Raw genomic sequence first — 25,684 nt, forward strand, 5'->3', positions numbered from 1 at the left:
GTACATGTACTTAGTAGAATAAAGGACTAATAAATAAAGGAACTACTTTCTTATTCCCAGCCCTATGTTTGTTTTGTTTTGTTTTTCCAGCTCTACTTTCTTTTTTATTTTATTAGTTTCAGATGTAGTAGATTGGAGGTGGGGGGTTATCACTTTGTGAGGGGTGTAAATGTCTATTACACTGTTTTGTACACCTCCAGCTCTACTTTTAAGTAGGTGTGTGACCTTGGGGAAGTCTCTTAAGTTCTATGGGCCTCAGTTATTTTAAGATATAAAATGAGGGTTTAAATTATTAAATGAGTTCATAATTCTGTGAAAAATTAAATATATAATGAATGCTTACTGTATATGGGATACTAAATGAAACACTTTAGTAGATTCAGAAGTACTGTAAGGCACTCTTATCCATAAGGTTCTTACATTTATAAAAGATTTTACAAAACAGTTATGAGATCATAAATTTAAATGCAAAATTGTGTAATGCAGATTATAAATTCTACAGAAATCTGGAAAAGAGGATAATTAATAAAGACTGAATTAGCCATGAGGTAACATATACTTGATCTAGGACTAGGTAGAATTTGTCAAAATGGATAGAGAGGAAAGAATATTCTGGGTAGAGAAGAAAACATGAGTACAGAGGGAGATTTAATGGGCACAGCATTGTATGGGTTTTTGGCAGCTGGAGACTCAGTTAAGTTCAGCCTGACTGTATTGGAGCATATGTGAACAATGGGAAAATAGAATTTGCCCGATAAAGTAAGATAACATGGAGGTCATTAAAATCTAGGCAGAAATGTTTAGCTTTTTTTTTCATGCAGGCATGAACTGGGAGTATTATAGATTCTTCAGTAGAAAGATATTGTGATACACATAGTTTTCATGAAAGATTGGTATAGTATGTGTGCTTTGACCTTGTTCCAAGTAGTATGCAGGCATTTGGGATACTTTTTCTCATTGAATCTTTATAACGCCAATGAAAGAAACTAAAGTTCAGGGAGTTTAAATAAATTGCCTACAGGTATTGTGCCTAATAAGTGATTGGAGCCAGGGTTTGAACTAACATCTGTGTGATTCTAGAAGGTCAGGGTGGTAGAGACTCTTCAGTTAAGAGGCTTTTCTGGTAGTAACCGAGGTATGAGGTAATGAGGAATTTACTCAGTACCAGTGGGAATGCAAAAGAAGAGATGGAGTAGAGAACATTTTTTGAAGAACTTGTAGACTGTAGAGGGAATCAAAGAATAAACCTAAGAAGAATAAACCTCAGATAGCTAGTGAAGATTACTGTGGTTGTTGGGGATGGAGGCAGACAAGAGGGACTAAGGAGATGGATGAGATGATACCTGATTTGGGAATGTCGCGGTCTAAACACCATTCAGTATTTAAGTAGTAAAGTAGGGAGAATTTCAGGATTTGGAGTCCTCAACATATTAGATAGGTGAAGTCGTAAGAATGAAGAAGTCTTCTAGTGGAGAGGCTCCTGAAAGAGGACCAAAAGACTTTGAGATATAATGCTTACTTTATCATGTAGATTTAGGAAGAAGAGGGCTATCAAACAGCTGAGAAAACATGGATGTCCTGTTCTCCATATTTGCATTTCAACCTCTGTCAAACTAGGTTATGCTTGTTTGTTTCTACTTAAATATAATAAGTAGAATAAGTATAAATGAATTTCAGTACATGATCTAACTTTTCAAAATAGCAGATTGTTTGGTCTGTCAAACAGAATTTGTTAGTTTATTTTTATGGCCATATTCCAGTTTATTTCTTGGTGAACATTCTAAAGAGCATCTTTTGTTATTATATTACTGACTTGATTATTCTGTGAATTTACATTTAAAAGCTAATGGCTAGGAAACAAGAAAAGTGCCGGCAACAAGAGAAAAAAAAAGATAAATTGGACTCTATCAAAGTTAAATAGTTTTGTACATAAAGAAACTATCAAGAGAGTGAAAAGACAGCCTGTAAAATGAAGGGAAATATTTGCATCATATATTTTATAGGGGATTAATATCCAGACTATGCTTATATGAGCTTCTGCAACTCAAAAATGACAAAAAACAACCTTTATCAAAAATAGGCAAAGGACTTGAACAGACATTTATCTATAATATATAGGAAGAAGTACAAATGGCCAATAAGTGCATGAAAAGATGCTCAACATCACTAGTCATTAGGGAAAAAAACATCAAACCACATATCCTTTACAATGGCTATTATTTAAAAAAAATGGAAAATAACAAGTGTTGGCAAGGACATGGAAAAATGGGAACACTGTGCACTCGTGGTGGGAATGTAAAATGGTACAGCCACTGTAGAAAACAATTTGGCAGTTCCTCAAAAAATTAAAAATAGAATTACCATATGGTGCAGAATATACACACATACACACTCTACACAGTGGAATATTATTGTCTTAAAGGAAGGAAATGCTGATACATGCTACAACGTGGTAAACCTTGAAAACATTAAGCTGAGTGAAATAAGCCAAACACAAAACACCATTTATTTCATGATTCTACTTATATGAAGTACAATAGGCAAATTCAGAGTGGCAGAAAGTAGAATGGAAGTTATCAAGTACTGGGAGTTTATTTTTTAAAGGGTACAGAGTTTCTATTTGGGAAGATGAAAAAGTTCTGGATGTAGTTGATGATTGTACTACACTGTGACTGTACTTAATACCACAAAAGAATACACTGAAGAATGATTAAAATAGTAAATTCTACGTATATTTATCACAATTTTAAAAAAGCAAATAGCCTTTGTATAACGTTACAAACATTATTGTGGCCGTTACAATAGTGATAACATGTTCTGTCATTAGTGTACTCTTATTTATTTTATTCTTTGTTGTGCATTTGTTGATAACTTACCTATCTTACTTATTTTAAAATCAGCTAGGAGCCTTCTATTTCGTCAATTTCCATTTCTTTAGCTCTAATTACCTAAAACTTTAGGTTATTTTGGATAACTTTGGCTCTTAGGATAACATGTGTATGTTTATGTTAAAATTAGTGATAGAAGTATTTTTCATTATTAAAAATATAATATGCTCATACTATTGTTAAGAATTAAGAAATCCAGCTGTCTTAGGAAAGTTCCTTCATTGCAGTATTTTACTTGCAGGATGAAGATGAGCTGGATTCCCACACCATGGTGAAGACTAGTTCGGAAAGTGTGGGCACGATGCGGGCCACAAGCACGATGAGTGAAGGGGCGCAGACCATGATCGAACATAACAGCACGATGTTAGAATCTGACTTGGGGACCATGGTTATAAACAGTGAGGATGAAGAAGAAGAAGATGGAACTATGAAAAGTATGTGGCTTTTCCCCACTGAATATTAATTTTCTATTTTGAAAGTATACTTCTGTAAGAACCAGGATAGTTCTGTGTTACTTTTTATAGGCAGTCGTGGAAAATTTTGTTTCTTTGCTTTAATTAATAGTAAAAAGCGTATGGCAGAAATGAACTAAAAAAATTTGTTGTAAGTATAACAAAAAAGCAGCACATCTTTAACTTAGGGTTATGGAACTTTTTTCTCTTGAAGGATGCTAACCCATAACTTAATTTGTAAAGTATTTTAGAGATAAAATATTGTGTTTCTAACATTTACTTTTCCAGTTAAAAAAGTGAACCTAAAATTCTGTTCCAATAAATACAACATAATATTATTTCATGTCTAAATTATCAGTTAAGCCGCAGTGACAGAGGCATGTAAGCTGCGGGAAGAAATAAGGGCTGACGTGAGAAAGAAAGAAACACTAGAAAGAAGGATCAAGAGACAGGGATAGTCATGCATAAAATTCAGTTTAGTGCATATTTACTACTGCTTGTCATGTGTGAGGCACAGTGCCCAGGTGCTGCAGGGGCTACAGTGATGCCTGACACATTCTCTCTGGTGTGCACTGTTTACAGAGTGATGAGGTAGAGATACTCTCACAGGCTAGCACTTCTTTATATATGTGGCATTCTAAGATTGCAATTAACAATGTAGGACATTGTGATTTCAGTTAGAGGCAAAAACGGATTTATTACCTCTTGATGCCTCCTGACCTTTTTCTTCCCCCACCATTCTAGTCATGTGTAGTTAATGTCAAAGTCTGAGCCCTAGGCAGTTTTCCATTACACAGAACAGCAGGTCACAGAAGCAGTAATACGTGACTTCTTGCATTGTAGAACCGAGAAAGTTATAGATATTTAAGTGCTTTGCTGATATTGTAAAATGTATATAGGTAAGAAATTCCTCTGGGGTGTGTGTGTGTGTGTGTGTGTGTGTGTGTGTGTGTGTGTGTTTGTTGCCTGCCCCTTTCTTTTTGCTACTCCTGTGATGTTGCTTGATAAGTCTTACCTCATAGCTTTAAGTCATTTAGCTCACTGCTGTGGCTTTCTTCACATTTCCTAGTATCTATCCCATTATGGTTGTATACATTTGAAAGGGAGGGTCATGAAGCACAAAATGCAAACAGATTGCCAGATAGTTAATCCTGGTGGTGTGGGGGTGGTAATGAATTTTTCTATCTCCCACAATTGGTGGGTCTCCTAAGGCTTTGGCCTGGATTTCCTGAGATTTCTAGCTAGGCTTCTGACTAGCATAGGCTTTCTGCATCCCTAACATGCTTACCCAACGCTTTGGAAGGTCTTGTGGCATCCAAAGACAGCAAGTGTTACTGGTTAGAGTCATATGCCCTGTGGATCAAAAATACCCTATGATATGACAGTTTACATCACTTTTCCACAAACTGCTATAAACCTTTAAGTCAAACTTCATGATTCTTAGCAGACCATTTAGAAAATCATTGAGTGTTTTGTTGCATCTCTAGTGAGCTACTGAGCTCCCTACGAAACTACATAAACAACTTTTCCCTGTAGTCATATAGTTGAACATCAGCATATAAACAGTGGTTTAAAAATGAGTCTTTATGGAATCTAATTCATATTAGATTGTTATATTTCAAGGAAGAGATATGTGATGACAATTTATCATTAATTACATAGCAGATTTCTACATATTTTGTGTAGTGACTGTTAGCTTTGACAGCCACAGAAATCATTCACTATGTGTTATAATTTTAAGTCCTAAGTATGAGTCTTTTTTAAAAAAATCGTATTATTAAAAACTTATTTCAATATGAGCTTATGTTTGTATGGTCATATTATTGAGATCTTACTGAAAGCCATGTTTAAGTTGATCAGATAGTGGTTTATATAGTTGTAGTTGCTTTATGTACTTCAGCGAATTTTAAATCCCTTGAGCCAACTTGCCATGTATTTTAAGTTTCTGCAATTTAGGCATCATTCTGTAATGTAGGACTTCATGTTCCCCCCAGTCTAATCAAATGATGTTAGTGTATTCCCCAGGGATTATCATACTGCAGTATAGCAATAGTGAAGTTATGCGGGAGAATTTACTTTTTCTGAAACCACATGATTACTTTTAGTTTTGGTTTTCCTCATGATCTTAATCTTCTTTAAAACTTCTTAGATGAGTTGGTATGAGCTCTCGGGTTATGTCACATCAGTCAAAGCCTTATTTGCTATTGTGTCTTTATCATTTTTGTTCCCTAAAAAGATTATGGCAATATATTATTTTCAATTTGTTTTAATCCCTAGAATGTTATATTGTGAGCTGAGGATTCTGATTTTCATTGGAGTTTCAAATGAGTTGCCTGATTTAGTATTCTTGTTAATTTAAATTGTTTGCATATTCTTTTGTATTTTATCCATGAAGACAGAAATTACAAACCTGTTTTCCTCACTTCTGACAAGTGTGGTTATTTGACTGTAGGAAGCAAAATTGTTAAAAGATCTTTTGAAGGAAAGTGGAGAAAAGTGACAAAAAATATTTAGTTTGATTTTTTTGCTTTTAAATGGGCTTGGACCCCGAGGGCATGTCCCAAGAACTCTCCAAACTTGGTTACAGCAGTGATAGCATTACTTTTACCCTCCCCTTCCCACTCTCCCCATTCACTGCTCTCTTGACCTCCTCATTACCCATATATGGCCCAGCTTCAGCTGGGTAACCAAGATCTTTCACACTCTGGCACCAGCCAATATTTACTCACGGATCTCTACTTCCTTATGTATTATACTTTATCCAGATCGGTCTATGCCAGTTGGAATACAAATGGCTGACACAGTGTAAGCAGGTTGGTTGTCATTAAGGAAATCAACATTTAAATCTTTTTATCCTGAAGGAGTAGCTTAGGACCAGGTCAAGAATCCACTGTCATCAAATTGATGAGGTAGTAGAGACAATTTATTTGTGGGTGACGTTGGGAGAGCAGTAGTTTTAGCAAAGAGAAGACTGGGGCCTTTTACCTTGTTCAGCTCAGATCTACTCAGCTTTGTCTCTGTGGTAGAATTTTCTGGTCTTACAGAGCTGGGGCTGGATTGTTAGCTCTAGTTACCTTGAGGGGAAACTATCTTTTGTTGGTTTCCAGTGAAGAGCCGCACTCTTCAGTCAGGTTAGAGGCTATGCTTTGTGGCTTTAGCTCCTCTCTTACTTATATCCTTAACTCTTCTACCCAATTGGTCTTCTTTCCACCCTCTCCTGGCAAAATGTGAGCATGGATCAATCTATTTGTCCATCTTCTCTGCATCTTCACTGTGGCTGCTGAGTACTGATGGAGACAGGCTCAGGCATGTGAGTGCTGATGGAGACGTATGTACAGATGAGGACCTTCAGCCCCAGTGGGGCCCTCAGAACTCCTCTAGGCCTGTGTTTCTCTGCTCAGCTCTTTCTCATGCTACAAAGTGTCTCTTTTAGACCTCCACTAAATCTCTTTCTGCCACCTCTCCTCTCAGTTTCAGTATATGATCTTGCTTCCTCCTTCCAGAAAAAAATTCAACATTATCATGTGAGAATGTGGAGAAGCTGTATAGGTGTTTTAAACATGGACTTTGGAATAAGATAGGAAAATTAGAGTCGTCCTTAACTTCTCTCTCTTCCCTCACCCCCTCATTGAATTAACATCAAGTCTCTTCAGTTCTGCCTCCTAAATATCTCTGCCCTCTTCTCACCGTCTCTGCTTGCATTTCTCTAGTGTAGGTCTTCATCGTTTCGCACTTACAAGGCTTCCTAATTGATTCCCTGCTTCTAGTTTTGGTCTCCTACTTTCCATACAGATTTCATCATCTCTCTCTTTTGCTTTTGGCCCTCCAGTGCTCCCCATTGCTCTTACTATAGAGCCCAACCTGGGTTAAAAGGCAGTATGTGCTCTGGTCTCTGCTTGCCTTTTTATTCTCATGTCTCACTATTCCTTCTAGCTCCTCAGCTCTCAAAATTCCATCCTTAACTTTGGGCTTTTACTCTGCCCAAATCCCTTTGTTTTGCACTGCCCAATACCTCCCTCTGTTTGGATTCCTGCTTCCTTGGCTAATTCATATTCCTCCTTTCAGGCTCAGTCAAGAGGTTGCTTCCTCTACTGACCCAGGCTAGGGATGGGTGCCTCTCCCATAGTCTACCACCTCACTTCACAGTGTTATTCTGAATAGCAGTTGTTGCACTATATTATAATTACCTGTTTCTGCGTGATTATCTGTTTATTCCCCATTGTATTCCCAGTACTTAATACCTACCACAATAGTAAGAATCCCCTAAATATTTTCTGAGCAAATGATGCAGTGTAGTGAAAAGAGCATGGGATTTAAAGTCAGACCACTTTTAATTGTGTGTTATTTAATCTTTTCTGAGCTTTAGTGACGAATATTTGTCTGTGTGTGTGTGTGTGTGTTTAAATGTGGATTGATTTAGGTAAATATATAAAGCACCTAACACAGTGCCTTAACACAGTAGGTAATCAATAAAGAATAATTTTCACCTGACTGTCAGTTTGTGCTTCCAACAATTTGGAAAGCTGGAACATCTAGAGGGCCCAGACCTGCTTCCAGCGAGGGAGGCCTGATCTTCCCGGACTGCCGATGCTGAGCCATTGAATAGCTCTGTTCTTTTCTTTCCCAAGGCAAACTCCTGCTCCAGACTTTCTCTGCCTCCTCCAAGACTTTGTTCCATCTCTTTATTCAGTAAGATAGCCAGAGGGGATTCTATAGAGAATAATGATCTGCAAAATGAACAGAATAACACATATAAATACAAGCGATTTGAATGGCAAGATGAGGAAATAGTAAGGGAGCATTTAGCTGATCTGATATCTCCCTACTGGGACTATGATCAATAATGTGTATTGTGATAGCTGGCAGACAAGGGAACTGGATTTTGCTGTTTGTGAAATTTGATGTCTCTTTGAGAAAATGGGGAAAGTGTCACGGAAGCATGAAAGAGTGTATTTAAATTTTATTTTACTTTTCTTTATTTTCAGAAAAGAGAAAAAAGGTCAATTTCTCAGGTTATAGCTATCAGAAATTGAAGGTATAATAGGGGCCAAGCATTGTGCTCAGGACTGCATACATTATTGTATTGACTCTTCACAAGGACCTTGTAAAGTAGGATTGTTACTTCCATTTATCACTAAGGAAACTGACACTTGGGAATTGTAAATGATTTATTGAAGATTTCATAGCAAGAAAGTGGTGGAATCAGGTTTGACCCCCAAATCACATCACTACTCTGGGGCTGGTGAGCTTGACATCCCTCTTGGACAGGATTCTAGAACATCTGTGAGTTCTTTAGGAAAGGAGACCTGGATCATTATAAGTCAGCTCAGGTTAAGTGGGAACAAATCATATCAGAATAATGTAATTTCCTTTTTCTGACAGCATCGCTAAAATTCTAGATCAGACAAAAGGCAGGGTTTGGATTTTGTGTTTTAGGGTTTTGGAAGAGAATTTGACAAGGTCTTTGATGATATCCTTATAAACAGTATGTAGTTGATAGTTCTGTTGTAAGGGTTGAACAGTTATACCCAAATGGGCTTGTATCAGTCAGAGTTTATTGGAGGAAACAGAAACTGCTCTAGGTATTATAACCATATAGAGATTTAAGTCAGAGATCTGGATATTCATAAAATCAATGGAAGGGTTGGACAAGAAGGCTGTGTAGCTAGGCCTCCAGACATGACTCCCCCAACACCGCAGAAGTGACCCTGTATGCAACTCCTGCAGCTGCTACAGTCAGGAAGACAGCGAATCCAGAGGCTGCCATTGGCACTGTTGAGTTCAGTAATTCAGATTGATCTCAATCTCTGTTGCTATTCAAGGATTAGAAAACTACCACTGTTACGGAAACCACCCCTTAGCACCTGTGAGGCTACTGACGGATGCTGCTGTTAAAAAAACAAAAAACAAAACCAAACACATGTCTTTCACGGTTGTGAAAAAGTACACTTATCCAAGATAAGGTGAAAGGAGTTCTAGAAATACAGTGTTGAACTTGCCAGCTTCTACAAAAAGAAGGCTCACCAGAGGCAGTGACACAGTGTTAAGTAATAAATTATTGTCAACCAGAAGACTTCTCCTTGTGTACTGTAAGGCTTAGGCCTCAGTCCTGTCTGGTTTAACATTTTTTGTACAAACTTGGATTAAGCTATAGAATAAAAGTCCATTAGAATTGCAAATGACATAAAATGGAGCAAAATAAAAATACATTCTGAGACAGAATCAGTATTTTAAGGGATCTGCACTGGCTGGAGCAGACTTGATTTACAAGATAAACCCTAGTCTGGGGTCCATGTAACTAACCCCACATGTGTACACCATAGCAGTGGCCTCTCAGAGTTGCTGGTTCTGTAGACCAGAGCAGGGCCTGGGCATCTTTATTTTAAAAATAGATTTAGATTTAGGAGATGTCATCAAAATGGCAGCGTGAGGTGAGCCTCTGTAAAGCTCACCTGGAATTTACAACTAATTGAACAACTATAACTCCACAGAGGACTCCCTGCACAGCAGACAGGCAAGACGAAGAGGCCCATTAATGAATTCACCTAAAGGTGGGCGAATCGCGTGAGCTGGGGAGGAGAGAAGGGAGAGGTGCGGAGATGGAGCCGCGCGGGCGCAGGACGCAGACCTAGCTCAGTGCGCCGAGCTCACTGTATCCCGGAACTACCACAGCTGCAGGAGAGGGAAGAACTCGGACAGCTAGGGCTCCGCTTATGGCCCATAGGGCTGAGGGCACAGCATATAACACGGCTGAACCCAACGCTCACGGCAGAGACCTTGGAGAAAAGACTGAGGGAAGAAGGCTGAAAACGGTGGTTTAAGCCCTCAATGCCGAGCAGAGAACAGAAGCCTTAGGCACTGAGACTGGCCGCCCTCTCCCTACCTTCCCAGAGCTCATCCCGCCCCCACCTGCCCGGAGCTAGAAGTGGAACAGTAGCAAAGTCAGATCAAAAGAACAGAACATTTGCTGTTTTGAGAACTGTGGACCGCAGACACAGATTCACAGCCCAACTAGTTCCAGCAAAGGGGAGGGAGCTGTGGAAGCAGGACCGGCTGTGGTGGTGGTCACTGCCATTGCTCTGGGCCACCTCTCACAACTCACCCCGCCCCTGGCCCCACCTATCTGGGTGGATCCCTGCAGGAGTAAACAGAACTGCTGAAACACATGGGCTCTGAATCTGGTGCAGGAAGAGCTTTGGAACTTCAAAAGCTCTCCGCATACCCACACGGACACTGCGCCCTGTGACCCAGGCGAACTATTAACAGAGGCGAAGCCCGTCTCCCAGGGAATCTCCCCATAGTGTGAGAAGCTGGAGTAGTGCAGAGAAAACATAGCACTACCCTGTGAGAGAAAAAAAAGGCTGCAGTTGGAGAGAAAACAAAACATTCTACCAACAAGTACTGAAAAACAAAAGAAAGACCTTTTCCTATCAACCTGTTGCAGAAGCCACTCCTATAGATGTCTAGGCAGAGAAATAATAAATCAGTAATTGCCATGAATAACCAAGGCAACAAGACAGCTCAGAAAGAAAGTGAAAAGTCTCCAGAAAAGGAACTTAAAGATATGGAAATATGTGACTTAAATGACAGAGAATTGAAGATTGCAGTTCTGAAAAAACTCAGTGAGATGCAAGAAAACACAGAAAGGCAGTTTAATGAACTCAGAAACACAATCAAAGAACAACATGAGCGTTTTACAAAAGAGATTGAAATTTTAAAACAGAACCAAATAGAATTTCTGGAGATTAAGAACTCAACAGAAGAAAGTAAGAATGAAATAGCCAGCTTATTAGTAGAGTTGACGAGATAGAGGAGAGAATCAGTGACATTGAAGATAGAAACCTGGAAATTACACAGATAGAAGAAGAAAGAGACTTGAGACTTAAAAGAAATGAAAGAACTCTACAAGAACTTTCTGACTCCATCAGAAAGAGCAATATAAAAATAATGGGCATACCAGAAGGAGAAGAAAGAGAGAAGGGAACAGAGAATATATTCAAACAAATTGTCGATGAGAACTTCCCAAACTTGTGGACAGAACTGGACCCTCGAATCCAAGAAGCAAATAGAACACCTAATTACCTCAATCCCAACAGGCCTTCTCCAAGGCACATTGTATTGAAGCTGTCTAAAATCAATGACAAAGAAAGAATCCTCAAGGCAGCCAGGGAAAAGAAGATGGTAACTTACAAAGGAAAGCCCATTAGATTATCATCAGATTTTTCAGCAGAAACTCTACAAGCCAGGAGGGAGTGGAACCAAATATTCAAACTATTGAAAGAGAGAAATTATGAGCCAAGAATAATATATCCAGCAAAGATATCCTTTAGATATGAAGGAGGAATAAAGACCTTTCCAGACATACAGAAGCTGAGGGAATTTTCTAATACACGACCTGCATTACAAGAAATACTAAAGGAGGCTATTCGACCACCATCAACAGGGACAATTTGTGGCAACCAAAACATAAAAGAGGGGAGAGTAAAGGCCTGAACCGGAATACGGGAATGGAGAAAGTAAGCATGCTGAAGAAAACAGAATACTCTAAATATCAAACTTTCTTTTACATAAACTTAAGGGTAACCACTCAAAAAAACAAAAAAAAAACACACACAAAAAAACCCCAGAACTGAAATACATACTGTAATAAAAGAAGAAACAGAGGGAAACATCATAGAATACCACCACACAGAAATAATAGACAAGAACAAAAAAGCAAAGAAACAATGGAGACACAGCCTTACCAGAAAACTAAAGATAGAATGACAGGAAATTATCACATATCAATAATCACCCTAAATGTAAATGGACTGAACTCACCAATAAAAAGGCACAGAGTAGCAGATTGGGTTGAAAAACTAAACCCAACCATATGCTGTCTCCAAGAGACACATCTCAGCTACAAGGACAAGCATAGACTCAAAGTGAAAGGGCGGAAATTGACACTCCAAGCAAATGGTACCCAGAGAAAATCAGGTGTAGCCACAATGATATCAGATGAAACAGACTTCAGGGTGAAAAAGGTAACAAGAGACAAAGATGGACATTTCATAATGGTAAAGGGGACTATACAACAAGAAGACATAACAGTCATCAATATTTATGCCCCCAATCAGGGAGCACCAAAATATACCAAGCAACTACTAACAGAACTAAAGGGAGAAATTGACCAAAACACAATTATACTAGGGGACTTAAATACATCATTGACAGCTATGGATAGATCATCCAAACAGAAAATAAATAACGAAATAGCAGCCCTAAATGACACATTAGATGAAATGGACATAGTTGACATTTATAGAGCACTTCATCCTAAAACATCAGACTATACATTCTTTTCTAGTGTACATGGCACATTCTCAAGGATAGACCATATATTGGGACATAAAATCAGCCTCAGCAAATTTAAGAAGATTGAAATCATACCAAGCATATTCTCTGATCACAAGGCTTTGAAATTGGATATCGACTGCAAAAAGAAAGCAGGAAAAAACACAAATACATGGAGATTAAACAACATTGTTTTAAAGAACGACCGGGTCAAAGAAGAAATTAGAGGAGAGATCAAAAGATACATAGAAACAAATAACAATGAAAATACATCCTACCAAAATTTTTGGGATGCAGTGAAAGCAGTTTTAAGAGGGAAATTTATATCATTACAGGCCTATCTCAAGAAACAAGAAAAATCCCAAATAAATAACCTCATTTTACACCTTAAAGAACTAGAAAAAGAAGAACAAGTGAAACCCAAGGTCAGCAGAAGAAAGGAAATAACAAAAATCAGAGCAGAACTAAATGAAATAGAGAACAAAAAGACAATAGAAAAAATTAATGTGACAAAGAGCTGGTTCTTTCAAAAGATTAACAAAATTGACAAACCCTGGGTTAGACTCACTAAGATAAAGGAGAGAAGACACTAATTAACAAAATCAGAAATGAAAAAGGGGAAGTTATCACGGGCACCACAAAAATACAAAGGATCTTCCAAGACTACTATGAAGGACTATATGCCACCAAATTCAATAACCTAGAAGAAATGGACAAGTTCTTAGAAACATATAGCCTTCCTAGGCTGAACCATGAAGAACTGGAAAATCTAAACAGACGGATCACCAGTAACGAAATTGAATCATCATCCAAAACCGTCCCAATAGCAAAAGTCCGGGAGCAGATGGCTTCACTAGTGAATTCTACCAAACCTTCAAAGAGGATCTAATACCAATCCTGCTCAAACTCTTCCAAAAAACTGAAGAAGAGACAGTACTCCCTAACTCATTTTATGAGGCCAACATTACTCTGATACCAAAACCTGGTAAGGACAACACAAAAAAAAGAAAACTACAGACCAATATCTCTGATGAATACAGATGCAAAAATCCTAAACAAAATTCTAGCAAGTCGAATACAACAATGCATTAAAAAGATTATTCATCACGACCAAGTGGGGTTCATCCCCGGGGCACAAGGATGGTTCAACATCCGCAAATCCATCAATGTGATACATCACCAAAACAAAATAAAGGACAAAAATCATATGATTATATCAATTGATGCAGAAAAAGCATTTGACAAGATACAACATCCATTTATGATTAAAACACTTAACAAAATAGGTATAGAAGGAAAATACCTTAACATAATAAAGGCCATATGTGGGGACAGAGCCCCGGAGAGTAGTTTACAGGCTCTCGGCCTCACGTGAAGGGGTGCTGGCTTGGGTGGTGAATGGCCGTCGGCTGTGGCTGATTGGCCGTCGGCTGTGGCTGTTTAGCCAATTGGCCACTGGTATAACTGATGCAACTACGGAGGGCCGAGGAGAGCGGAAGAGGAGAGCCGAGAGAGAGGAACAGAGGAGAGAGTGGAGAAGAGTCGTCGGTCAGTCGGTTGGCGGACGGCAGGTCGGCGTCCGGTGGGCCCAGCCTCCAGTGAGACCGTGGTGGTATGACTCCCCTACCTATGGCTCCGTGGGTGTTCCTTTTCGGCCTCACCATATCCTGCGTTCTTGTGTGGGGAGCGGGAGCAGAGACCCCGCAGGCCGCCCCGCCTGAATGATGGCGTGGCGAGAAGGCCTCCGCGCACGACAAATGGCACAGCGAGCAGGGTCTCCCGCACGACACCATATATGACTAACCCTCAGCTAATCTCATAATTAATGGTGAAAAACTGAAGCCCTGTGCTCTACGTTCAGGAACACGACAGGGCTGTCCCCTATCACCTCTGCTTTTCAACATAGTGTTGGAAGTCCTCGCCAGAGCAGTCAGGCAAGAGAAAGAAATAAAAGGCATCCAAATTGGAAATGAAGAAGTTAAATTGTTTGCAGATGACATGATGCTATACATAGAAAACCCTAAAGACTCCACCAAAAAGCTATTAGAAACAATCAACAAATATCGTAAAGTTGCTGGCTACAAAATCAACGTAGAAAAGTCCATTGCATTCCTATATACTAAAAAATGTCCTATGCCATTCTTTCCTGAAAAACTGTTGTATGCGTCTTTAATTGGTACTATTAACCTTGCCCACAACATAGCAATAAAGGTGAGAACAGTAAATGACAGGTCTCACTTGCAACTGGGTGCAAATACCCATAGTATTAGTGGGCAATGAGAAACCCTTCATTTCCTCCAGAGGCACGAGGTGTGGCCACAGTGGTTTGGAGTCACTTGTACTGAGTATGGTCTGCTTTTCTGTGTTCTCTTGGTCTGTGGCATGTTTAATGATGTGTGACTGAGCTTGGGCCTGTCAGGGTAGGTATTTTGGTCTTCGGGTACCTGTTTTACTAGCGCAGAGCACAGACAAGCATGCACATATTAGTCTTCCTCATTCAAATGAAAATTTGTCTGTCTTGTAAAAACCTCTGAAGAAAGGGTTTCCATAGACACACAGTGGCCATTACACTGCTCATTACTCACACAGGAAATCATTCCTTTTATTTAGCTAAAATTCTTGGGTTTCAGTTTGTCTGTTTCCTTTTATTCTGCCCTCATTGGAGATGGAAAACAGCTGGTCACTATTTTCTGCACAAGAACCCTTCAAATATACTTGGATACTTACTAAATTGTATCCTTAGACTTTTCTTTTCCTGGTTGAACAATTGCCGTCCCTTTAACCTTTGTGCAGGTATTATTTTTTAAGCTTTTAATATTTTTTTTATGAATAGCCTCTGAATCTTTTCCATGTTGTCTCTGTCTTCCTTTGTTTTAAAATTCAGTCTGAACTTAAGAAAAAGCTGATGCCAGTAGCTTCTGTATGAACATCCTGTTTTATATATATATATATATATATATATATATATATATATATATATATATACACACACACACACACACACACACACACATATACACATTCATTATAGTCTTGGCAACAAATTCAAGAACAAATTTCCAAGATCATTAATTAGGTGGCTCACCACATCTTAAAATATTTTTTAAGAACAAATTAGGTAATATAATCCCTTCGATGAAGTATATTATGCTAAAGTTATGATTAATTGTTATTTCATTTCCTACATTGACTATCTTTGTCATAATCATGCTAAGAAATTAAAAATTAAACAAATTATATTTTGTTAAAGTATTTTAAAAATTCCTTTATGTATTTGAATTTCCATTAAGACTTTTCACCTGTTTGAAAATATGCAAATTAGAAAAGTTTATGAATAATTGTGAATGAACTGGCATATTTTCTAAAGGTATTATATTCACACAATTTAATTTCCTTGTATATATTTTGGGGAATGTGGGAAGGAAAGGGAAAACAATTTTTTTCTTTAAAATTTAACATTGCATGGTGATTTTTTTTTCTTTATTGCTAATGAGTTTTTAGTTCCACAGCAAGTAGTTGAAGGAATTGGGGGTAAAATTGAGGAATGAGGTGGTTCTGCACATTAAATTTATTGTTAAAATGAAAATATACTTGTGTAAGCTAAGGTTAGAATTCAGCTGCAACTGGAGAAATTGATACCAATTGTATGTGATTATTCTTTCTCTGTTTTAAAAAAAGTATTTGCCATAGCAACCACAGTCACATATGACAGTGGTTACTATCTTGAGATTTCCTGCTTTACTCTCCTGTTGAAGGGCCTTACTATTTATTTTTTTGTCCTTTTTTGAAAAGTAAATTATAGGTCAGAAACATCATCTTCTCTGTCCCACTCCTGTGAACATACATCTATCTTCCTGGAGACTTGACTGCCGAATGTGGGCCTGTGTTTCATATTGTGTATTTAAATACTACTGGGCAATTATACCTGCCCCCTCCCATTAACTTTTAAAACAAATATAACCTATTTTCCTCCTTAGGAAATTTTTTCTATATTAAATTTATTGGGGTGACACTGGTTAGTAAAATTATATGGGTTTCAAGGGTACAGTTCTATAATACATCACTTATATATCACATTGTGTGCTCAGAGTCTGATCTCCCTCCATCACCATATATCAGGGGTGCCAAAAATATGTACACATTTTAAGAGATGTTATCTGTGTATTTTCTTTTTTAAAAAATTAAAGTTTATTGGGGTGACAATTGTTAGTAAAGTTACATAGATTTCAGGTGTACAATTCTATAATACATCATCTACATACCACATTGTGTGTTCACCACCCAGAGTCAGTTCTCCCTCCATCACCATATATTTGATCCCCTTTACCCTCATCTACCACCCCCCTCTCCACTTACCCTCTGGTAACCACTAAACTATTCTCTGTGTTTATGAGTTTTTGTTTCTTCATTTGGTTGTCTTGTTCTTCTGTTGTTTTCAGTTTTCTATACCACACATCAATGAAGTCATATGGTTTTCGGTTTTTTCTGTCTGACTTATTTTGCTTAGCATAATAATCTCAAGTATTACTTTTCAAAGTTGAATTGAATTATGGTAGCAATGTGTAGTATGACATTCGCTCAAAAATAGCAAATGGCGTTTATCAAATGCTAGCATCATTCATTGTAGTACAATTTTAATATAGTATTTTCCTTTCTTAAAATGTGTATACATTTTTTGGTACCCTCTGTGTTTGACCCCTTTTATCCTCTTCTATCATCTCTCCCACTTTACACTCTGGTAACCACTAAACTATTGTCTGTATCTATGACTTTTTGTTTCTTTGTTTGTCTTGTTCGTTTGTTGCTTTCAGTTTTATATCCCACATATGAATGAAGTCATTTGGTTCTCGACTTTTTCTGATTTATTTTACTTAGCATGATAATCTCAAGATCCGTCCATGTTATCACAAATGGCAGTATTTCATCTTTTCTTATGGCTGAGTAGTATCCCATTGTATATCTGTACCGAATCTTCTTTATCCAATCATCTATTGAAGGACACTTTGGTTGTTTCTATTTCTTGGCCACCGTGAATAATGCTGCATTTTTAAAATTTGTTTTTAAAATTCTTTATGTATAACAAAGATATACTCTAAATGTTAATGTTTTAAATTAAACAATGGAAAATATTTGGAGATACAAGCATATACATTTGAATAAAAAATTGTGTCAGCATATCTTGTTCTCAAGACATCTGAAAAGAAAAATTAAACAGAATAGACTGCCTTCTTTTATTTAAGTAGATTTTTAGACTTTTATTTTTAAATAACAAAATGTTTATTTATAATCTAGGAATAGGTTATTTTTCAAAAATTTGAGTGTAGAACCCAAAAGGCATTTTACCGTAGGTTTTTAGGTTAGCCTGTAAAAGACGCTTAAAATTGTAATATATCTGAAATGTAGTAATAATTAAACCACTATGTATAATAGTGGAGTTCAAGTTACAAATTGGGGTGTTCCTGTAGTACAATTGAAGATTGCTGAGCCTGCCTCTTCCTACATCCTCCATTTGGGAATAGAAATGTATCAGTTAGGGACTGAATTTGGTTGTATATACCAGAAAATCAAAATAAGAGTGGTTTAAACAAAATAGGACTAATTTTTTTTCTCATTTAACAAGAAATCTAGCAGCAGAGTGTCCTTGCATTGGTAGAGTGATATCATGACATCATTAGGCAGTGATCCTTTCTGTGTCATCCTCATTAGGGTATTAGTCTTGTCTCCCTGCTTGGACAGTAACTGCTAGTTTTCAGCCATCAAATTTCATACAGGAAACAGGGGTGGTACTTACATCAAGAAAATAGAGCTTTCCTAGAAACCTTCATATTATGTGTCATTGGCCAGAATTGTGTCACATGGTCACTCCCCCCCTACAATAGAGACACCTGTCACCTCAAGGAAGCGAGAGCCTATAGATGTTAGGTAGGCAACTTTTTCACTTTGAAAAACTAGGACGCTAGTGGTGTCTCATATGACCTGGGCAGCCCCTGATGGGGTAGGGTTAGGAGCAGCACGGGACTGTGGGGATGGAAGAGAAGATTTCTGGAATGAAATTCCTTAGTAATATTCTTTTTTGTCTTTAGTCAGTCCAGGGACTGGCTTGCCTCTTCCCTTTCTATTACCACGACTTTCTGATTGGGCTCTTACTTCTCTGACTCATTGCAGAAAAGAATACTACCTGTTTTTCATCCTTTTCCTTACTCTTCCTGTCTCTGAAGGAAGTGCCTACCCAGCCCATCTTACTTTTTGTTGTGAAGGTTTTTGTAAATGATTGAAGTTTCCCCCATGTTTTTTTCTGTGGTGGAAAAGCAACTTTTGAGATTTTGTTTCTTCCTTCTTTTCTATCCATGTTGTTGCTCTTGAAATGTAGGCCATGTTAGAGTAGCTGCCCCACAAATCTAAATTTCTAATAGGAAAAGATTAGTCTTCCGTTTACTCAGATACACAGATCTCAGATAAGAGTCATTGATATATCAAAAGACCACTGACAATTTCATTACAGCACCAGCTATTATAAAGATTCTGGGGCGAAGAGTTCCATGCCTCCTAGTTGAGGAGCAAACAAAGGAGACTAACTAGAGTCTGCAGTGAAGCCAATGCTGACTGGAGGGGAAAGTACTAAGAGCAGTGCAGGCCTGGCCTATGGGCAGTGGAGAAAGATGTGGGGAAGGACAGTGTTCACGGAGTGCTGCTTTCTTCAGTGGATTAGTAGTGCCAGGATGTGGTTTTTTTTGTTTGTTTGTTTTGTTTTTTTTAACCAAAGCACCTACATAAACTAAATTTATTTTTTAAAGAATGCCATCTGGAAATTTGCTTCGATGAAACATTTTTTTACACGTTTGTCAATGCAGTTGATAATGGCGAAATTCAGGGGTTTCTTACTTGCACAGGCGTTATTTCCCAAAGAAACCATTTTTACTCTTCTTTCTGATTATGATTTTACTATATAATCATTGATAACCCTTGCACTGAAGTTTTTAGATATCTTTATGCATGTGACCCATCTTAAGCCTAGCTGATTCAAATGGGAACTTAAAACGCAAATAAATACTCAATTCTATTACAAAATTTCTCTTAAAAAGAAGAATACTGAGCAAAGGCTACATGTAAGGGATTATCTCGCTCCCACCCGATTTGATTTTCTCAGTTATTTTACAGAAAATTTATTGAGTTACACTTGTAATATTTTATTATTTATTCTCATAATAAAATGAGAGAATAAAATCAGAGGTGGAGAATAGAGGATAAATTCCTGGATTCTGTTTTGGAATAAAAACGTTGCCATAGGAACCAAATTTTAATTCTGAAGATAGAGAATGATGTCTTATAATAACGAAGCCCAGAGACAAATCAACGGTTCTTAAAATCTGTTGAAAATGTTAATGGATTGTATGTGTCTAGTCCAAATGTCAGTAAAGTAACCTTGTCAAATTAATCAGTTCCTTTTTTTTCAATCTGAGTCTCTTTTTTTTTTAAAGTTTATTGGGATGACAATGATTAGTAAAATTACATAGGTTTCAGGTATTCATTTCTGTAATATATCATCTATATATCACATTGTGTGTTCACTACCCAGAGTCAGGTCTCCTTCCATCCCCATATGTTTGACCCCGTTTACCCTCATCTACCACCCCTCTCCCCCCTTACCCTCTGGTAACCGCTAAACTATTATCTGTGTGTATGAGTTTTTGTTTCTTTGTTTGTCTTGTTCCTTTGTTCCTTTTTTTAACAATAAGAGATTTTAGGGACGGAAGTTGAAGATAAAATACCGTCAACACAAAATCTTTATGTAACATTTATTGATCATTAAAATGTTATACCTTTCTCCTGTATATTTTGTTCATTTGTAACATACTAGTAAAGTCTGATCTGACAGGAATCTAAAGGCAGCTTTGGCTGATACCTTGATAAACTCTCCAAGGAATTCCTTTTCCGTGAGTTTTATAAGTGAGATATGAGAGTGTTCTAAGTTCAGAAGGTTTACTATGAACATTGGTGTTTATACTATCCTAATTTTGATGGACTGTCTCAGGATCTTTTCAGTGGGTACCATTTGGGTCCCAGATGTCTTGTCACACTTATTTTCAAATCTTATAAAGCCTAAGCAGCTCTAATTAGAGAATGAGTCTTCAGATAAACAGGTTTTTTTTCCTGTTTTTCCACTAATGCATGCATATTCTAAAGATCAGATTCCTTCTGACTCTACTGGGACAGATTATTCTCAAATTGTAGTAGTCACAAAATTTTTCAAATTTATTATGCCAATACTTAGTTGCTAGTAATGAAATACTAGTAGCCTCTACTAATTTAAAAGTCATGATGTTGAAAACCCACGTACCATCTCATTAGCTCTTCCTCATAGTCATCAGTGTGAAACATCTGGTGTGGTCAAAACCACTCACTGAGGGTCACAGTTATTTGTGGAATTATTTGGGTAAAGGATTGGGTTCCTGCATTAGGGAACTTACAGTTTAACGAAAAGGTAAAGATGGAAGCATATTTAAAAGACATAATTCATGGGCTGAAAATAAAAAAAAAATCCCCAAAACATTATTTTATCATAATGATTTATTTGATTAGAGATTAGGTTCAACCATCAAAGTACCCATAAGAAAATGAAAAAAACCTCTGTGTAGGTATTAAGAAATAAGATCTCTTGCAAATAAGGATCTGTACATGTATAGAAGAAAACTTGGTCTCAAAGAGATATTTGTACACCCCTTAGCAGCATCCTTTTCAATAGTCCAAAGGTGGAAGCAACCCAAGTGTCTATTGACGAATGAATAGATAAACAATATGTGGTATCTACATACAATGGGATATTATTCAGCTTAGAAAGGAAGGGAATTCTGACGCATGCTACAACATGGATGAACCTTGAGAACATTAAGTTAAGTGAAATGAGCCAGTCATCAAAAGACAAATACTTTAATGATTCCACTTATATGAGATATCTAGAGTAGTCAAATTCATAGATATAGAAACTGAAATGGTAGTTTCTGGGGCTGGCCTGGGGGGAGAATGGGGATTTGTTGTTTAATGGGTATAGAGTTTCAGTTTTACACAGTGAAAAGACTTCTGAGTTGGACGGTGGTGATGGTTGCACAATTATATGAATGCACTTAAGACTGCTGAACTGTACCTTTAAAAGGTTAAGACACTCAATTTTATGTTATGTTTATTTTACCGTAGTTTTTTTTAAACATAATTAATGAGAAATCAATAAAAAACTTTGTTTTGATAGGCAAAAATCATATTTTAAACCAATGACATGAAAATTTTTAAATGAATAAATTCTGCCATTACCAACCTCTCTTATATCCTTACCTGAGCAAACTCACTTAAACTCCAAATCCACCAAATAATGCATACTGAGATCTAAAAGCTGGGAATAGGGTGATAGGATGCTTACTTAACAAGTTCCTCTCCCCACCCTTTTAATTTAAAGAATTCTAGACCTGCTGATTTAGTCTGTAGAGTAGGCATCAATTCAGTTTCATCCCATATTCCTAAAGAATTAAAAAAAAAAGGTTTTTGTTTTTTTTAGCATTGTATTCTTTTGACCAACATTATGTTATAGCTCATCCTACGCCAACAATGTTACTTAGTTGTCATAATGGTAACAGTAGTTTTAAATTGCATTAGCACTGTTACAAATGCATTCTAGATTGGCCAGATCACTATTAGCAATATTACCTCTGATTTTAGAGGATCATGGAGAGACTGGAATGTCTCCATAGGCAAGTAAACAAGATGATGATGAGTCTGAAAAACATGTAATATGAAAGGAATTGGGGATGTTGCAACTGAAAAACAGACAACCAACAGTTGCCATTCTCTCCAGTCCTCAGATATGTATTTGTTGTACTGGTATATGAAAGAGGAATTTACTTGGAACTTGAGTGTAAATTACAGACAGATTTCAAGTTTGCATTAAAAAAAATACTTGTTGTAACGTAAGAGTTGCCTAATAGGCTTACCGTGGGGAGGTGTACTTTCCATCACAGGAAATGTTTAAGAAAAAGGTAGGGTCAGTTACTCTCTGGAGAACTGTATAGGGAATGCCTTTGTAATGGTTTTTAGGACCTTTTTTGGAACTCGGGGGCTTTAAGGAATCCAGTTTGAAAACCAATGATCAAGACCATACCAGCCAGATTTAAAAATTTAGTTATTCCAAATGTTTATTTTCCACTTTAATCATTCAGTGTAGAGAATGAGGAGTCATTGAAAGATTCTAAGCAGAAAATGACACAGTTTGATTTGCATTTAGAAAGGTCACACTGTGATATCACTGTGAGACTGAAATCAAAACTGGATGAAGCAGGGAGACCACTTTCAAGGTTGCTGCAATGGCCCTGGCAAGAAATGATTAGAAGCTAAACTAAAAGCATAGTAATGGTGAATAGAGGAAAAAGAGTTAGATTTAAACAACTGTATTAGAAGTAGAATTAAAACGCCTTAATGATCAGTGTGGTGTGATCGGAAGTGAGGAATCTCGGTTAATTCTCAATTTACCACTTTGGGGATTGAGTAAATAATGTTGACTTTAGTAGATGAACAGTAGCTTTGAAGGGAAAGACCTTGAATCTAGCTTGAGAACTGGTAACTTTGAGGAAACTCTAACTCACCTCAGATTCAGTCGTCTAATATCAAGCAGTTGGGATCAGATCTAGAACTTAGGAGCAAGTTCTGGGCTAGAGAAATAGAGTTGGGAGTCACAGATACAAATACGATGACAGGTAAAACCATGGGAGTCCAGGAGGACGTCAAATTCACCAGAAAGACTATGAAGAAGCAAAGAGATAGAAGAGAAACCTGGTTGAGTCCTTATAACTAACAGCTGGTAGTGGTGTACAATGACAGTAACAACGCAGGCTTAAACGTTTAAAACAGAACGAGCTTTAAAATTTTACTTTCTTTGACAGATTTCAAATACATCTGAAATGACTTTAAATAAAATTATGATAAAAATTCTGCCAAAATTCTGAAATGTTTCTGTAATCTAAGAATATTATAGATCTCTACCTCATCATTAGTTGAATTTTTATTTGGCCTGGATATATTTATTTGTTCATTCTTGTCTTATTTTACTTTGTCCTTCATTAAATTGACTATTTGGCCTTGAATATGACCAGTGCAAATTTATTATGTTACTCAATAAAAAAATTATACTTGAATAAAAGCCATACTTCTTTAAGTGTAGGAACTTATACCCTCCTTATGTTCTTTGTTTACCTAAGGAAATGCAACTTCACCACAAGTACAAAGACCGTCTTTTATGGACTACTTTGATAAACAGGATTTCAAGAATAAGAGTCATGAAAACTGCAATCAGAACATGCATGAACCCTACCCTATGTCCAAAAATGTTTTTCCTGATAACTGGAAAGTTCCTCAAGATGGAGACTTTGACTTTGTAAGTACATTTTAATTCTCTCATTTATGTTTTTACCTTTATTGTCATGTTGAGATGCGTAGTCATGTGTGTGTATAAAATTATAGGCTGTATAATAATATTTAATATATAGCCATATATGTGAGTTGGGGAATGCTGAGATTGTAGTTTACTTGTAGAAATGTACTTGAGAAATGTAAATAATTGATTATAGTTAAATAAATTGTAGCCCACATTTAGAGAAATATTTAGGACTCTTCAAAATTAAAATGACAACTATTTCAAAAGATGTTTTTAATAATGCAAATATGAGATACTTCTGACAGTCAGTAAATTCAGTTTCCAAAACAAATGATACAAAGACATTTATGACATAGACTTGGAGAAATTTGCCTCAACTTTGAAAGTTAACTGAATTAGTTTCTACTTGAGTAAGTGTTAATTCCAGTTGGTTTGTCAGAAATAATAGTCCTATTCTGTTTCTATTTAGCATATAAACTTCAGTGTAAAACTGTGCCTTAACACCTCTTTTATTACATTTTTCTCTATTTCTTCTGCCCTGCCCCTTTTTATTTGCTTCAAAGAATGCATATACTACAGATAAACAATTCTAAAGCAGCTCTTTTCACATCTTCAGAGCATAAATTCTCAAAATGAGTTCTTTAATGGTGTAGAAATTCTTATGGAGTGAATTTTTGCTTTAGCGTATTTTAAATAGTTTGTTAGTTTTGCATATTATTCTGTAAGATTTTTCCACATGAAGTAACTACAGTCCTCTAAAGCTATATTTATTAATAAATATGTTTATAAGTAAATAAAATTATATATAGATATATCTTTAAAATTTTTTTTTATCTTTAAAATTTTTAAGCAATATTAACCATTTTGCTTAGTCAATATGTCTTTAAATGCTTTGGGATTATAAATGTCCTTAAGTACTTTTCTCCTAAATATTGTGATTATTTGAGTTTTTAATAATCAGATAATAAAGTTTTAAAATCTTGCTTCAATAAATTTACTATTAATTGCTAGCAAATATTAGCAGTAGCACAGTTTAGCCTAAAAACGCTAATTGTAATATCTACTTACTGTTTTTCAATTTTGAAGTTACAAATTAGAAAAATCTGTATTCCTACAGTAGTTGTAAGATTTCATCTTAAGCTATCTACTTTCAAAAAATTATAAATTATTTAGAGTGCTGACATTCAAGCTTTAAATCATTTATGAACATGATGAATTATGTAGAATATTTAGCATCAAAGAACTTTATCTTGTCTCAGTTGGAATAAATCTTAGTAGCCTCTGGGAAACAGTTTGAAATGAGCTACAAAATAATGAAAAAGTTATCATTGTTAAGAAATAGCAAATAAAATTATTTAATTCTGTTTCAATTAGTTTTTGCTAATGGCCTGAAATAATTTTATTTGCTCACTCTTTTGTGGGTAAGCAGTTTGAGTGGTTCTCCTGATGGTCTCACCTGGGGTGTTGCAAGTGGCTGCAGTTGTCTGGCAGCTTGAGTGGAGTTGAATGATCTAAAATTATCTCACTCATGTGTCTGGCGGTTGTGCTGACAGTTGGCTAGGCTGTATGACCCTATCAAGCCAGCCTGTGATTTT

At 36.7% G+C, this 25,684-nt stretch overlaps 1 protein-coding gene across 2 annotated transcripts in view; it reads left to right on the plus strand.

The window, feature by feature from the left end:
- The window catches only part of STK3 (serine/threonine kinase 3), a 301,457-nt gene that overhangs the window by 195,967 nt on the left and 79,806 nt on the right, over nucleotides 1-25,684 (plus strand). For both annotated transcript variants that reach the window (XM_019757652.2, XM_074316314.1), the window contains exons 9-10: nucleotides 3,130-3,322; nucleotides 23,914-24,089. In XM_019757652.2, coding sequence (XP_019613211.1) covers nucleotides 3,130-3,322; nucleotides 23,914-24,089 — 369 coding nt within the window. The remainder of the gene's footprint in view (nucleotides 1-3,129; nucleotides 3,323-23,913; nucleotides 24,090-25,684) is intronic.

Source organism: Rhinolophus sinicus, linkage group LG12 (assembly GCF_036562045.2).
Source record: "Rhinolophus sinicus isolate RSC01 linkage group LG12, ASM3656204v1, whole genome shotgun sequence".
Lineage (NCBI taxonomy): Eukaryota > Metazoa > Chordata > Mammalia > Chiroptera > Rhinolophidae > Rhinolophus > Rhinolophus sinicus.